Source organism: Lontra canadensis, unplaced genomic scaffold, assembly GCF_010015895.1.
Source record: "Lontra canadensis isolate GAN:19392208 unplaced genomic scaffold, GSC_riverotter_1.0 scaffold122, whole genome shotgun sequence".
NCBI lineage: Eukaryota > Metazoa > Chordata > Mammalia > Carnivora > Mustelidae > Lontra > Lontra canadensis.
The window spans coordinates 4496325-4511292 of NW_022631116.1; the positions used below are offsets into that span (position 1 = coordinate 4496325).

Below are 14968 nucleotides of genomic sequence, written 5' to 3' on the forward strand. Positions count from 1 at the left end.
GTTTCTTGATCTGTAAATCAGGGATAGTAAATGGGGCTTATGAGGAAGCCCAGAATGAGCTAAGGGTGTAGAGGAACCTTACAAATTGTCAAAGGTGGTGTTCAGAAGGTAAAGCCCTTGTGTTCGGGAAGCTTCGAGGCCACGATGGCGGACAGGCCTGTTGAGCTGTGCAGTTTCCATTTGTGCTGCGAGAGCCTGATAAACCATGGGAGGTAAAATCCCAGGGACAGACATGGGAGATCTTGAATGCCTTTCGGGGGAAGATGTTTGCCTGCTATACAGCTTGTTTAGAAGAATCTTTGGATGCTGTTACTTTATTAGAATAATTATCAGTCCGTTTGATTGGATGACTGATTTTGTAAAGTTCTCAAGGACCTAATTTTTGTCATCAGTGTTTTGGGTCAGAGTCAAGACAGCAGGGCAAGGGCTTTCCTCAGGCCCTCCTTATAACCTTGGGCAAGTCAGTGAACCTCCTAAAACTCAGTTTCTTCTGCTCCCGTTGAGATGATCACGTGGCTTTTCCTTATTTGGCTGTTAATGTGATGAATTACATCAATGCTTTGATGATCAAACCAGCCTTGCATTCCTGGGGCCATGCAGGGTCCTGAGGTGTTATCCTTCGTCTGTATTGCTAGATTTGCTTTGGTTTTGTTGTTGTTAAGGATTTGGACGGCTCAGCTCATGGATAGGGTTTGTAGTTTTCTTGTCGTGTCTCTGTTTGGTTTTGGTGTTAAAGCAATGCTGGCCTCTTCGTGTGAATTATGAAGTGGTCTCTCCTGTTCTGTATTCTGGGAGAGATTGTGTGGAATTGGTGTCATTTCTTCCTTAAAAGTTGGTAGAATTCATCTAGTGAAATCTTTAGGGCCTGGGGCTTTCTGTTTTGGAAGAGTTTTAACTGTGAATTCATTTTTTTAAAAATAGATATAGGACTATATGTTGAATGAATTTTGTTAGCTTGTGTCTTTCCATGATTGGACCATCTGATCTGAGTTGCTGGCTTGTGGTCCATAAGCTCTTTTATTACCCCTGTAATGCTTGTGAGGTCAGTGGTGAGGCCCCCGTTTCATTCTCAGTATTGGCAGTTTGTGTCTTCTTATTCCCTTGGTTGGTGTGACTACAGGTTTATCTATTTTATGTTTTTCCCAAAGAACATGTTTTGGATTTGATTTTTCTCCCCTCTCTGTTTTTCTGTTTTTGGTTGATTGATTTTTGCTTTTATTTTTTCCTTCTGCTTGCTTTGGGTTTATTTTACTTTTCTTTCCCTAATTTCTTTCTTTCTTTTTATTTTTTTTAAGATTTTATGTATGGGGCACCTGGGCGGCTCAGTGGGTTAAAGCCTCTGCCTTCGGCTCGGGTCACGATCCCGGGATCCTGGGATCGAGCCCCACATCGGGTTCTCTGCTCAGCCGGTAGCCTGCTTCCCTTCCTCTCTCTCTGCCTGCCTCTCTGCCTACTTGTGATCTCTGTCTGTCAAATGAATAAATAAAATCTTTTAAAAAAAAGATTTTTTTTATTTGATAGAGAGAGATCATATGTAGGCAGAGAGACAGGTGGGGATGGGGGCGGCAGGGAAGCAGGCTCCCTGCTGAGCAGAGAACCCGACGAGGGGCTCGATCCCAGGACCCCGGGATCGTGACCCGAGCCGAAGACAGAGGCTTTAACCCACTGAGCCATTCAGGTGCCCCTCTTTTTAAGGGTGAAGCATATATTACTGTTTTGAGCCTTTTCTTCTTCATTAATGTAACTCTTACCTCTTCGCCTTGTGTCCCACAATTTCTGATACGTTGTATTTTCATTTTCATTCTGTTCAAGATATGTTAAAATTTCCCTTCCGACTTCCCCTTTGACGCATGGATCATTTGGAAGTATGTACTTTAACAAGTATCTTTCTGTTCATGTGTAGTTTAATTCTGTTATGATTTGAGAACATACTTTTATGCTTTCTGCTTCTTTTAAATATAAGATTAGTTTGGGGTGCCTGGGTGGCTCAGTTGGTTGAACATCTGTCTCTTGATCTCAGCTCAGGTCTTGGTCTCAGGGTTCTGAGTTCAGGTCCCCACTGGGCTCCACACTGGGTGTGGAGGCTACTTAAGAAAGAAAGAAAAAGAAAGAAAGAGAGAAAGAAAGAAAGAAAGATTGATTGATTTGTTTTGTGGTCCGGGCTGTGGTCTGTCTCCATGGGTGTTATGTGTGCCTGAGAAGAATGTGTCATTTTCTGTTATTGTGGAATGTTCTATAAACGTCAGTCAGGCCAAGTGGTTGGTGGTGATGTTCGGGTCATCCCCGTCCTTACTGATTTTCCGCAGACCTACTCTGTTACTTCTAAGAGAGGAGGGTGGAGGCCCCCAGCTGCTGTCGTAGATTTGTCTGTTTCATCTTTTAGTTCTGTCGGGTTTTTCTTCATGTGATAGCTTCAGTTTTTTAATCTGGAAGATGGGCATGCCCCATGGTGTTGTTGCATGGCCTGAATAATGCTAACATTTATCCAGCCTTGCTAGGTGCCTCTCACTGTGCTAAACGCTTTCCTTGCCGATCTCAATATGCCACTCTCATTCAAAGCCTTCGGAGTGCATGTGACTTGCCCAAGCAAACACAGGGTACGTCAAGCTGCACTAGGCTGGGGTGTGCCGTGGCTCGGGGCTGTGCTCTGTCCTTCCTCATTAAAGCCGGGGCTTGGTGTCCAGTAACTTCCCAGGGGAGGTCAGCTGGCTTATTGTTACTGCTTTTAATATATGACATGTATTCGATAAAAGTACTCTAACATCACCCTAGTGGGGTGTGTCCTGAGCCCTCGAGGGCGAGTGTAGAAAGAAAAGGGATCTGCAGCTCATGATCATGAAGTGGGGGGGGGACCCCAAGGTGGAGATGAGGAGATGAGGGCCTTGATGAAAAAAGCACAGGACCTGCCCATGGGTGCCACTCCCAGGAAAGGGGCTCGCTTTGGCCCCGCTGACCAGGTTGCACACGAGCTGCCAGAGCCTTTTTTGCATCTGGTGCAGTTGATTGATGGGTGAATGAACGTCTTTGCCTTTCCTGGAAGGAGTTATGGATTTGGGGAATTAGAGCAGCTGCTGGCTGTTTCTTCTTACCGTGGGATGTAGGAACGCCTCAAAGCAACGTTTTTTCCGGAAATCGGCTGTGGCTGACAACCATGGTGTTATGACATTCCAACAAACCTCCTGTCTTGAGATGGTTTCCAAAGCTCGCATGCCCTCGGATTCCAGCGTGGAGCCTACAGTCCTTGGATCAGTGTCCTCTCTCCACCTTTTCCGTAGAATGCGTGTATCCCCAGAGGGCCCCTCCAGAAAGAGGTGAGGTGTCCGTCTGCGCTATTTAGCAAACAGAGGGAGCACAGAATAGCTTCAGCCCTGGGGCACCCTCGGCACTGTGTACTTTCATGCCCGGTCTGCCCTCCGTCCAGAATGTCACCTGGGGGGGGGGGGGCTGGAGGGCTGCAGTCTTATCACCCCCATGTCATCCAGGGGAAACCCTAGGCTGCGACTGGTCACAGAAAGCCTACCTGTGGTCCCTCTCGGAAGGTGGGAGTGATCTGACCCCAGCTCACACTGTGAGCTGCCTGGAGACCTTCTTCTGAACCACATGGTCCCCCACCAGACGAGGTTGGGAGCCCGCCTTAGTAAAACTCTGGGACTCTGGCATGATCGCTCTTGTGTCTGTGTCTTGTGTCAGACACAGAGCTCTAACCAAAAGTTACCCACTCCGTAGAGAATGCCGGGGGCGATTTGGGAGTCCCCTGGGAAAGGCAGAAGAGGCTGTGGTCCTGAAGACATACTTGGCAGTGGTGGAGAGCCGGGCTGGAGGACCCCAGCCCCTCTGGCTCCCTCGCTCACCCCGTTCCTCTTGCCCTTTGCCGTATGTGCTGTGTGGCTCCCACTTACGATCGATGTGACTTTGACTCTCTGGGCCCCTACTGTTTGTTTGGATGTCACAATGTTACCCTGGGTGCTGTTGACCTGCGGCAGATCGTCCCCCTAAAGTGTCCTCCAAGCCCGCAGTAAAGTGAAGTTGCTATGAGCCGCTTCCTCAACCACCCGTAGGGTGTCAGTAGCCGAGCCCATTCATCGGTGGCCCGAGTGAAATTATTCCCGGTTTCGGTAGGTAGCGCCTGTCCTCTTTTCAAATACAGAGCTCTGCCATCTGTGACCTTGGAGCGGGATTCCATTCTTAGAATGACCCGGGAGAGAAAGCCAGGGCTTTTGCTGCTTTAATACGGTTGGGGGAGAGGACGGGGGAGAACCCTCCCCTTAGGTCAAGGCAGCCCACTGGTGTGCAGGGGTGACTGAGGGACCTGGGATTGGGCATTTTTTGTTCTTTTGGCTGAGCCGCTTTCGGGAGGGAGGTCCGCCCTTTCAGGTGAGTTCTGGGAGGTGACAGCAATCAGGAAAGGACGTTCAGGCCTCTGGAGGAATACCCCAGTGGACATTAGTCATTCTTTCCTGCCAAGCAGGCCCTTCTCCAGGCAACGCAGATCCCGCGCACTCAAGGTGACCCGGGTAACTGGATGCTTTCCTCCCACCAAGACAGGTTGACCTGAGGGCACTGGGACCTGGTGGGGGCTGAGGTTCCAGTTTTAACAAGTTCAGTCCTAATAGGGAGACTCTGCTGGATATCCCTTGGCTGCCAGCTTTGGCTGCTGTTGTTAGCTTGCTAACCTGTAAGTGCCTCAGTTTCCCTTCCCCTCAGCTCCCACCGAAGGCAAAAGCAGCAGATTTGACCTGCTCATTTGCCCCGTCTCTTTGGGAGTATTTGAGGGTTTTCCTTGCCCCATCGGCTGTAGTGGGGCTGTAGTCTAAGTCCTGACAGAAAGCCTCAGTTTCGGTCTGGAATCTGGAAGGGCGGGTCTGGCTGAGGCCTGGCTCTGCCCCCTCTAGCCTGTGATCTGGGGGCTTCTTTGAGCCTTTGGCTTTCTTATCTGCAAAGTAGGAATAGCAACAGTGCTTGCCAAGATGAGGTACGCGAGCCTTAAATAAAGCCTCTTTGATCTTGTTATCTGCACTGTAAAGTTTCTTGCCGGCGGGTCGTAGTCCTCAGACTCCCCCCAGAGTGTCACCTCCCTGGTGGCTTGCTCAGAATGACATTGAGTTGAAACCTTAGAAAAGCCTTCGGCATTTCCAGAGGCTACGGTTTCCCCCAACGGCCAGTGGGGAGATAGGGGACACAGTTCATGGTTCCCAGCGAGGAGGCCCTTGCAAACTTTCCTCTCTGGGGAGGTGTCATTTACACATAGTGAAATGCATAGACCTTTGTGTCCAGTTGGAAGGTCTAATGGGCAAGGTCCTGGCTGGCCAGGCCCCCGCTGAGATGGCAAATACTTCCATCACCCCCGAAAATGCCCTGTGCGGCTCTTGGCCGGTGCCCCACCTTGTTTCCCAGGCAGCCACCATCCACGTGTCTGCGCCTTCGTGGGCCTGCCCTGAAACACTGGTCTGGTTCTCTCCTGCTGGCATCCCCAGGTTTCTAGCCGTGACCCTCTGGCCATCACCTGCACCCTCTCTCTGGATGGGTCCCTTCTCTAGACCTCACACTTCACCGTCTTTCCTCCGTCTTGGTCGCTGGGGATCCCGAGCAAGGGATGTGGGCACGGAGGGGGGCCTGGAGAATCAGGCCTGCAGATAACTCTGCCTATTGGTAAAACGAGCCCGCTGATGACCTTGGGAGGGTAAAGTCAGTGGGAGGCTCTTGGTGGGGGAGTGGGGGGATATTTCACGTTCCAGGTGTGCTGGCCCTATGCTCCGTTATGTGATGATTCAGAGGGCAAGCCTGGGTCTTAGAGGGCCTTCTGTGTGCAGCTTCTGGTGGACGGGTGGTGTGGGTGCCCGGCTTATGGCGTAGCTGAAGGCTGCAAGTAGGATCTGGAGGGGATGATGGGTAGTAGAATTCGGGGGAGGCGGCAGGGCTTCAGGACTGCTGATAACCCCCCTGGTGCTCTACCCGCACTCTTTCCACCCAGCTGTACACCCTAGGGAGTGACCTGCCTTGAAGAGACCCCAGCCCTGGGGTTTCTAAGAACCTTAGAAAGCCCTATCCCGTGCCGGGTCTGGCCATCCCGCCTCCCGCCAACACTTGTGAACACTACTTGATTTCTCAGCCTAAAAGGTGCCATAAAAATATTGATGAAGCACAGCGCCTGGGCAGCTGGTGAATCTGTCGCCTCAGAAACGGAGGGATCTGCTGGCCGCTGTTGGCCGCCCACCTGCAGAATCTCCACGGCGGCTGCTTGGGCAATTTCCTGCCTCCAGTTTGAAGCCAGAAAGGAGGGGATCAGAGTCCTAGGAGCCTGGGCAGCTGAGCTGGAGGGCCCTTCGTACCTTTAGCCTCTGCTTTTTACTGATGATGCAACAAGGGCCACCGTTCACTCAGCAAACATTTACTCTTTGTGCCGGGTGGAAGACACAAAGTTGGAGGAAAACATGGCCCCTCACCCGGAGGGATGAGTATGAGATAGGGACAGATGACCAAATAATCACAATACTGTGCGCACTAAGGACACAGAAGAGAGTGCCATGGGTGAAGGTAGAGGAGATGCTCCTGCTGGGTCTTGAGGGGTGAATAGGAGTTTGTCTGGAAGTGTCAGAGGGATAGAGTATTTCAGACACATGCGGACCCACCGTAAAAGGGTCTAGAGCGTGATGTTTGGTGTGAACGATGGGTTGGGGCAAGAAGGATCGCAGGTAAGGTGGGTGCAGGTGAATTCATCACCTATCAGTGAGTCCTGGAATGGGTGAGCCAGCCCAGTGCAGGTGAGGAGGCCCGGGGTCCAGAGTGTGGCAGGAAATGAGGCGTGGGAGGCTGGCTGGGGCGAGGGTGCCCCATCCTGAGGGTAGTGGGAACAATGGGGTCAAGGCACAGATTGGACTCCTCGATGAGAACGGGGAAGGGTCAGTGGCAGGTAAGCTGGGTGTTGAGGGTTGATATGGGGACCGGGGAGCGGAGGCAGTGAGGCAGGCACTGCTCTGAAAGTGGCCAAGCAGGACCAGAGCAGCAGCCTGGTGGCTCCGCAGGCCAGCTCTTCTTCCATGCCTCCTGGGGCTCCTGTTCCACCAGTCAGCCCCATCGCAGCCTCTCAGTGGGCCTTGCAATCGGGTGCTTAACAAACATTTCCTTTCAAACAGAAGATGGAACATCCTTTGGTTCAGTCCCAGGCTTTAGGGGCTTTGGGGCTGAGGTGTGCCAGTCTCAACGCCAGGGGATGACAGCCTGCTCCGAGGCCTGTTCGAGTTGTTTGGTCCTTCACCAGCGGCTTTGCCTCTTCTGGTGTGTTCTCCAGGGCAACTTGGAGTTTCCCTTTACGGCCCCGAGAGCCGCTGTGCCTCCACTGTTCTGCCTGACAAGCTGGGGGCCTCCAGGGGGCGTCTGACCTGGGACTAGAAGAGAAGGAGGCTGGAGGGCAGGGTGTGGGGTTGCCTGCCTGCTGGGTGTCGGCACCATCCACAGGGTGCCAGACACTGCGGTCAGCGTGGGGCAAGACTGTGCTTCCATTGTCACCCTTCCCTGTTTGCTGAGTGGTTCCCCCTTTGACATTTGCTTATTAATAATGTGCTTGGGCACTTGTGGCCACTCCGTCCCTCAGCCATTTCATCCCCATGTTCCCTTAGCAGTGCCTTTGTTGGCTTATTCATTCTCAGCTCTGCCCTTGGCCCCTCGGAGATGAAGATTGCCTTTGACTGGGACAGGAGGCCCACATGTGCCAAGGACACACCTGGCCACATCTTCTGTGCTCAGTGACTTTCCAGAGTCTTCCCACCGTCTCTACCAGGCAGGGTGTCTCAGTGCTGCCCCTGGGGGACATTGGGGCCATGTATGGAGACATTTTTGGTGCCACTGGCCCCGAGGGGGTGGCGGCCAAGGGTGCGGGGGGACAGTCCCGCCACAGGGAGCGCTCCATCCCTAAGTGTGGATGATGGAGGGCGGGAAACTCTAGCTGTTGATGCAGCTAGTAGCATGAATCTGGTGCATCACTCTCCAGGGCCTTTTTTATTTTTTATTTTTTTCTTTTTTTAAAGATTTTTTATTTATTTGACAGAGAGATCACAAGTAGGCAGAGAGGTAGGCAGATAGAAATGGGGAAGCAGGCTCCCCGCTGAGCAGAGAACCCAACGTGGGGCTCAATCCCAGGACCCTGAGATCATGACCCAAGCTGAAGGCAAAGGCTTAACCCTCTGAGCCACCCAGGTGCCCCTCCAGGGCCTTTTTTAAAAGACATACCCAGAAAGAACATTTAGTACAATGTGGTTATGTGTTATTTTCTAAAAAATGTATATATGTGTATATGCTGTGGGAAGTCTGCAGCTTGTTCTTCATTGGACATTTTTAAAAGAATATCACAACTTGACACATAACGGCTAGTTTGTTTGAATTCAGTAGCTTTGCTGCTTTAGGAATGGGCCCATTCTGTGTGGCTGTCCTTCCATAGGTGGACGGCTACAACGCTTGTCTTTTTCACTGCAAGCGCACGCACTTTGCACACTCGACGTGAATTCCTCTGGAACAGGCACTTGGGAGTGACCTTGCTGACAACGGGGAGCGCGCCTTTTGCTTCACCCCTTCCCCAGCACTCAAGCCTGGCCCTCGTTCAGGTTGCCCTGGAGGAGGGACAGGGCTGCTGTCCTAGTTCGCATTTACCTGATTACTAGGGAGGTTGAGCGTGTCTTCCCACGAACGACAGCCCCTGGGGTTTGCTCTGGGGCCTCCAAAGCCCTCTGCAGGTGTGGCCCCAGTCACAGCAGGTGGTGATCCAGACCTTGGTACCGGTGGGGTCCCTTCCCCATCAGGGTGTTGGCTGCTCATGATTTCCTGGCCGAGCGTCCCCGCACACCGCTCCTCCGCCACTTGCCAGGCCACCCTCTGACAGGGCACGATACGGCTGATTGGGTTTTGGCTTTTTATCTCAGTTTTATGATTACACTGTAGTAACCTTTGCTGGACGTGCTTGTGCCCGAGCCTCCCAGTGTGTTCCCAGAGGGTAACTATGTTTCTGAGTTCTGGGGGCTTTGCGCTTTGTGTCCGGCGTGCAGGGGCCGTTGGGGGACTGGGCAGGTCTCCCGCTGACGCTGCTCTGTCCCTGCAGGCAGACCTCTACGTTATGACCTGGCTGTTGGGCTACGTGGACCCCTCGGATCCCTGCTTCGTGGCTGCCATCCTCACCATCACTTTCAATCCGCTCTTCTGGAATGTGGTAAGTGCCCTAGCCCGGCCCTGTGTGGGCTGGCTGTGTGCACGGATAGACGGACGGCTCTTCTCTCTCTGCATCGGTCTCTGGCCAGGGCAGAACCGTCCTTTCTGTTTCCCCAGTGAGGTCAGAGCCCAGTTAGGGGATGCTGGCCAGGCCAGGATCCCACAACATGCGGGCAGTGAGAGTCCCGGGTTGCTGCTGGTCTGGGCCAGCGGGCTGTCCCGTGATGAGGCTGCCCACATGCGCCCGACGCTCTCGGTCTTCTAGAGGCTGCTGGAGATGGCCTTGGCTTAGGGGCTCCCTCCCTTCGCTGCCGCACTGCACAGTCAGGTGGCTTTCTTGGGAACCCTCACCCTCTCTGATGTGCTCGAGAAACTTGATTTGTTTTTCCCGAGTGAGGCTCCTGGCGAAATGGGTTTGCATAGCACTGGAGTGTGTGTGCTGGGGAGCAAGAACGAGTGAGCAAGAAGTGAACACAGAAGGAGACAGAGCAGCACCCAGCTCGTCTGTGGGTACGGGGATGCTCAGAACCCAGAACTGTGAGGGGGCAGGCTGTGTGGGAAGGGGGCCCCCGAGCGCTCTGAGGAAGGTGTGGGAATGGCGGACAGGCCCTCCTGCTACCGTGTTTCTCTGCGATGCCTCCTCCCTGCTGGGAAGCTCTTGGGGTTTCTGCAGGGATGGAAGGGGGTGGCGGTGGTGCCCCAGGGCCCCTTCCCGAGGCTGCTGCCCTGTGCCCGTGCCTGGGTTTGCTGATGCAAAGCCACGGACGTCCTGTGATCACCCTTGAGGGTAGCCTGAGGAGTAAGGCCAGCTTCCCGGCTAGCAACACACTGTTCCAGACTGTTTTCATTTCGGGTGACCACTTGGTCCCGGGGTGGAATATGACACCTTTGTCACCTGGTTGCTGAGTTAGAGTCTTTTCTCTATCTGGGGAGATGGGGGGTGGGTGGGAGTGGGGGTGGGGCGGGACTGCTCACTTCACAGAGGCCATATTCGGAATGTGCTGTCCCTTCTGTCCTGAGCGCGCGGGACCCACCCTGAGATGGCTGGTGCAGGCCCCCCGGCGAGGTTTGGGTTCGCTTCTTTTTGTAAAACCATTCTTTTTTTTTTTTTTTAAAGATTTTATTTATTTATTTGACAGACAGAGATCACAAGTAGGCAGAGAGGCAGGCAGGCTGAGCAGAGAGCCCAATGCGGGGCTCGATCCCAGGACCCTGGGATCATGACCGGAGCCGAAGGCAGAGGCTTTAACCCAGTGAGCCACCCAGGCGCCCCATGTAAAACCATTCTTGAGGCCTCCTGGGACTCCTGCTTCAGTCCATAGAGGAACCCCAACTACTACCACACCCCACCATGTCTGAGCTGACCCTGACCTGACAGGGGCCTCCCAGCAAGGGCTGGGCTCCCGGAGGGCCTGCGTCTCCCTGTGCTCTTCTGCTCATCATTCTTTCTCCCCCAGCCCTGCTCCCCACCCCCCAGGCTTCCTCCTGCCACACAAGATCACGGTGGGTAAAACAGCTGGAAAATGGCCCTCAAAGATGTATGTCCATGTCTTGTCCTTGGAACTTGTGACTGTTACCTTATATGGCAAAAAGGGGAGCTTGCAGGTGTCAGGGATCTCAGGATGGGGAGATTGTCCTGGATTATTGGGGTGGGCCCTCAGCACAGCCCCCTGTGTCCATATAAGAGGGAGGCAGAGGGAGATGAGAAGACACTGGCTTTGAAGACGGAGCTGATGTGGCCACCAGCCAAGGAAGGCTGCGGCCACCGGGAGCTGGAAGAGGCAATGAGGGATGGATCCTCCCCTGGAGCCTGGGGGTGGGGGGAGGGGTGGAAGCGCAGCTCTGCTGGCACCTTGACCTGGCCTAGAGACACTGATTTTGGACTTCCAGCCTAGAACTGGGAGAGCATAAATTCCGTTGTTCTAAACCACCTAGTCTGTGGAAATGGGCTACAGCAGCCACAGGAAGCGGGTATAGGGTCTCAGAGAGGCTGTTAATCCGTGCTAGGAGGGCTGGCTTGTGTTGGGAGTGTGCAGTGCTCTCCCTGGTTCACTGTCCATGCCCTGCGGGTCTGGCTGGTCCCCAGTGCTGAGGGCTCAATTTACTGAGTGCGCGGCGGGTCCTGGGGACACTTACTCACATACAAGCCCCTTCCTTTATTTCTTGTAGGCTCTTCCAATGGTGTATTGAAGTTCATTTTTTTTTTTAAGGTTTTATTTATGTATTCGAGAGAAAGAGAAAGAGCGCTCATGTACACACGAGCAGGGTGGCCAGGGGCAGAGGGAGAGGGAGAAGCAGGCTCCTCCCCCAGCAGGAAGCCCGAGGGGGGGCTTCAATCCCAGGGCCCTGGGATCATGACCTGAGCCCAAAAACAGATGCTTAACCGACAGAGTCCCCCGGGCACCCTTTCAAGTCCATGCTGAAGTTGAGCCGTGGCCCACAGCCACGTGGTCAAGGTGCTTAAGATTCGGGCCGCTCAGAATCTGTGCACTTGTCATAGGCTTTTTTCTTTGGTTGTAGTGTTTGATTGGCCTTGCTTTTAAAAAAGTTATTTCACCGGAACAGTCTGTGGTCATCAGTGGGAGAGAGGCTCAGAATGGGAGCCGTTAGGGGAAGGCACTGTGGTTTAGTGGGCTGCCTCGGGCCAGACAGTGGCAAAACAGGCGGAACCGGTCTGAGTGGCCTGCCTCCCCCTCCCCCAGCTCTGCGTGAGCAGTAAGCGAGGGGGCACCTGTAGAAGAGCATACTGAGCATTGACTCAGTGGTGACGAGAGCTGATACTCCGCGGGACTTGCGGCAGGGACACTGTGCCGAGTGTTCCACGCAGCGTTTTAGTTGCTCGGCAGGGCGAAGGCTGTTACTAACCCCTTTCGAAACTGCCGGGAAGAGGTTCGCTCATTTCTTCAGCTGCTTATTGATGGCCCATTGCACACGTGCCAGGCACAGTGCTCAGGTTCCAAAGGAGCTGACGTCGTAGGAGGGGGACCCTGAATAAACTCACAACCGCCATCTAGGGGGGTTGGGGTTGGGGGGTAGTGAAGCTGGGGAAGCAGGTGGCCCCTGAGCCGAAACCTGCCCCCCCCAACATGGGAGGGAGCTCCCTAGGTGTCCCGGGAGGAGGAAGCTACAAGTGCAAAAGTCCTGGGTGCTTTCAAGGAAGGGCCGTTGGCTGGAATGCGACCGAGCGAGAATGGAGAGCAGCAGGTCAGAGAGGGGGCCGGCCTAACAGCACAGGCCTTGTAGGCCGTGGGGAGCACGTGGGGTGGGGCGGGGCGTTCTGAGCCGGAGCCGTGGAATGCGTGGGCCTGATCTGACTTGGGTTTTCCAGGCAGCTGTAGGCTTATGAGAGCAGATGCGGGGGGAGAGGGCGGGGCTGGAGGCTGTGGCGGGGCCTGAGGCCCAATGGTGGCTTGGACCAGAGTGGCACCAGCGGAAGTAGAAGTGGTCAGATTCTAAGTGGTCATCAGATTCTGGGCACGGTTTGAAAGCCAGAAGAGTCAGCAGGATTTCCCTATTTTGGTGGGGAAGTGCCACAGAGAGGAGGCACTGCCAGGTGCATCTGGGACCTGAGTGACTTCTCAGAAATGAGGATTTGGTCAGTCTGGCACACAGTTCCCCAAACCCTTGAAATCTCCTAGTCCTTGAAGGCCCGCAAGGTGTCTTTTGTTAGGTTAACTAGGTGACGTTAGGCCCCTCCCCCACCTGAGGGCGGGGGGCGGGACATGTTGCCAGAGGAACCAACCACGTGATGGAGGAGGGGGCAGAGCTGGAGGTGGGGTTTAGTAGCCAAGGGCCAATGATTTAATCAGTCACCTCTGTCATGCAACCTTTGTGAGACATCGCAGGGATGGGGTTGGGAGATGGGGCGCCTTGGGTGGCTCGGTAGGTTGGGCGCCTGCCTTCCGCTTGGGTCATGATCCCAAGGTCCTGGGATGGAGCCCCGCGTTGGGTACCCTGCTTGGCGGGGAGTGTGCTTCTCCCTCTCCCTCTGCCCCTTCCCCTCCCCTTCCGCGCTCTTAAATAAATAAATAAATAAATAAAATCTTTAAAAATAAAAAAAGAGTGGGGTTCGGAGAGCTTCTGGGTTGGTGGACACATGGAGATTCGGCGAGGGTGGCATGCCCAGAGAGTGTAGGCGCTCTGCACCCCTTACCCCTTCCTCGCCCTATTCATCTTTTCAATTGGGTGATGATTCCTGGCCTTTAATATCCTTTGTAATAAGCTCGTAATCAAGCAAATAAGCTCTTCTCTGAGTTCCGTGAGTTGGGCAGATAGGGTCAGAAGTGAGTTGAATTGTGGGACAACCAGCTGGTGTCAGAAAATTGGCTGGGTGTGTGGGGACGAAACCCACACATCAAAACTGGGTGCAGAGGGGCGCCTGGATGGCTCAGTGGGTTAAGCCGCTGCCTTTGGCTCAGGTCATGATCCCAGCGTTCTGGAATCAAGTCCCACATCGGGCTCTTTGCTCAGCAGGGAGCCTGCTTCCCCCCCCCAACCCCTGCCTGCCTCTCTGCCTACTTGTGATCTGTCAAATAAATAAATAAAATCTTAAAAAAACAAAAACAAAAACAACAAAACCTGTTTATAAAAACAAAAAACTGGGTGCAGAATTGTAGAGGCCGTGGCCAAGGTAGGGGCTGAGGCAAGAGAGCTCCAATCTGAAGGTATTTGGGAGATTCCGAGGGGAGACCCTGTGAGTCTGGAATTGAGGGGAGCAGGATGGCTGAGGTTGGTGATGATGTGTGAGGAGGCCATGGACAGTGGCCCAGGCTGAGTGCAGCCTTGGACCAGTGCCTTCTGGTTGTTCCAGGGCCCGCTATCTGCCTCCCCAGGGCTGTAGCTCTTTGAAGGAGCTACACTGGCTGGAGGGGCCTGCCCGCCTGTCAGGGCCAGCATGTGGATGAGGGGTGCCCCCTCCCCACCAGAACCCAGCCCCCATCTCTCTCTTCTTCCCTGTCCCTCTGTCCCCAAAGTCGGTTTTCATCTCCTCTATTCTGTTAGAATTCTGCTTCTAGAGCTTCAAAGAACTTTCTTGCCTTCTGCTGTCCTCTTGATGGATCTTTGGGGAAACCACTGGTGACCATCACATTTTCTTATAACTCTGTTCTCCCTGGGCCTCATACTGCTCTTCTGGCTCAGTCTTCTGCTCGTGAACAGCTTCTCATTCATTCATTCATTCATTATTCATTCACCCATTCATTCATGCAACCAGTGTTCGTTGAGGGTGCCTGGGTGGTGCTGTCAGTTAAGCGTCTGACTCTTTTTTAAGAAAAGAGATGTTATTTGAGAGACAGAGTAAGTGAGAGAGAGCGCGCACATTGCAGAGCCAGAGGGAGAGGGAGAAGCAGGCTCCCCTGCTTGGCAGAGAGCCCGATACAGGCCTTGATCCCAGGACCCTTGGATCGTGACCGAGCCAAAGGCAGCTGCTTAACCAACCGACTGTGCCACCCCGGCGCCCCTAAGCGTCCTACTCTTGATTCCAGCTCAGTCATGGGGTCCTGAGATCATGCCCCGTGTGCTGAGCTTGGAGCCTGCTTAAGATTCTCTCTCCTTCTCCCTCTCCCCCACCCCCGCAGTGTTCACACTTTCCAGAAACAATAGAAACAAAGTAACGAATATTCATTCCTCCAGAGCCTTCTGTGTGCCAGGCACAGGAGCCAGGGAATAAAGCTGTTTGGCCTCCATTGTTAGAGATCGCAAATAGGTTTGTAATTGAAATGGTGAAAAGGTCAGGTGCTACAGAGGGGCTAATTGGGGCTTCTCCCTTTGTCAT

General features: G+C 53.6%; 1 protein-coding gene across 6 annotated transcripts in view; it reads left to right on the plus strand.

Moving 5' to 3' along the window:
* The window catches only part of PEMT (phosphatidylethanolamine N-methyltransferase), an 85222-nt gene that overhangs the window by 12714 nt on the left and 57540 nt on the right, over positions 1–14968 (plus strand). For 5 of the 6 annotated variants that reach the window (XM_032841231.1, XM_032841230.1, XM_032841233.1 and 2 more), the window contains one exon: positions 9089–9196. In XM_032841231.1, coding sequence (XP_032697122.1) covers positions 9089–9196 — 108 coding nt within the window. Of the gene's footprint in view, positions 1–3975; positions 4116–9088; positions 9197–14968 lie in introns of those variants that run through there. The other variant, XM_032841232.1, reaches the window with a different exon arrangement.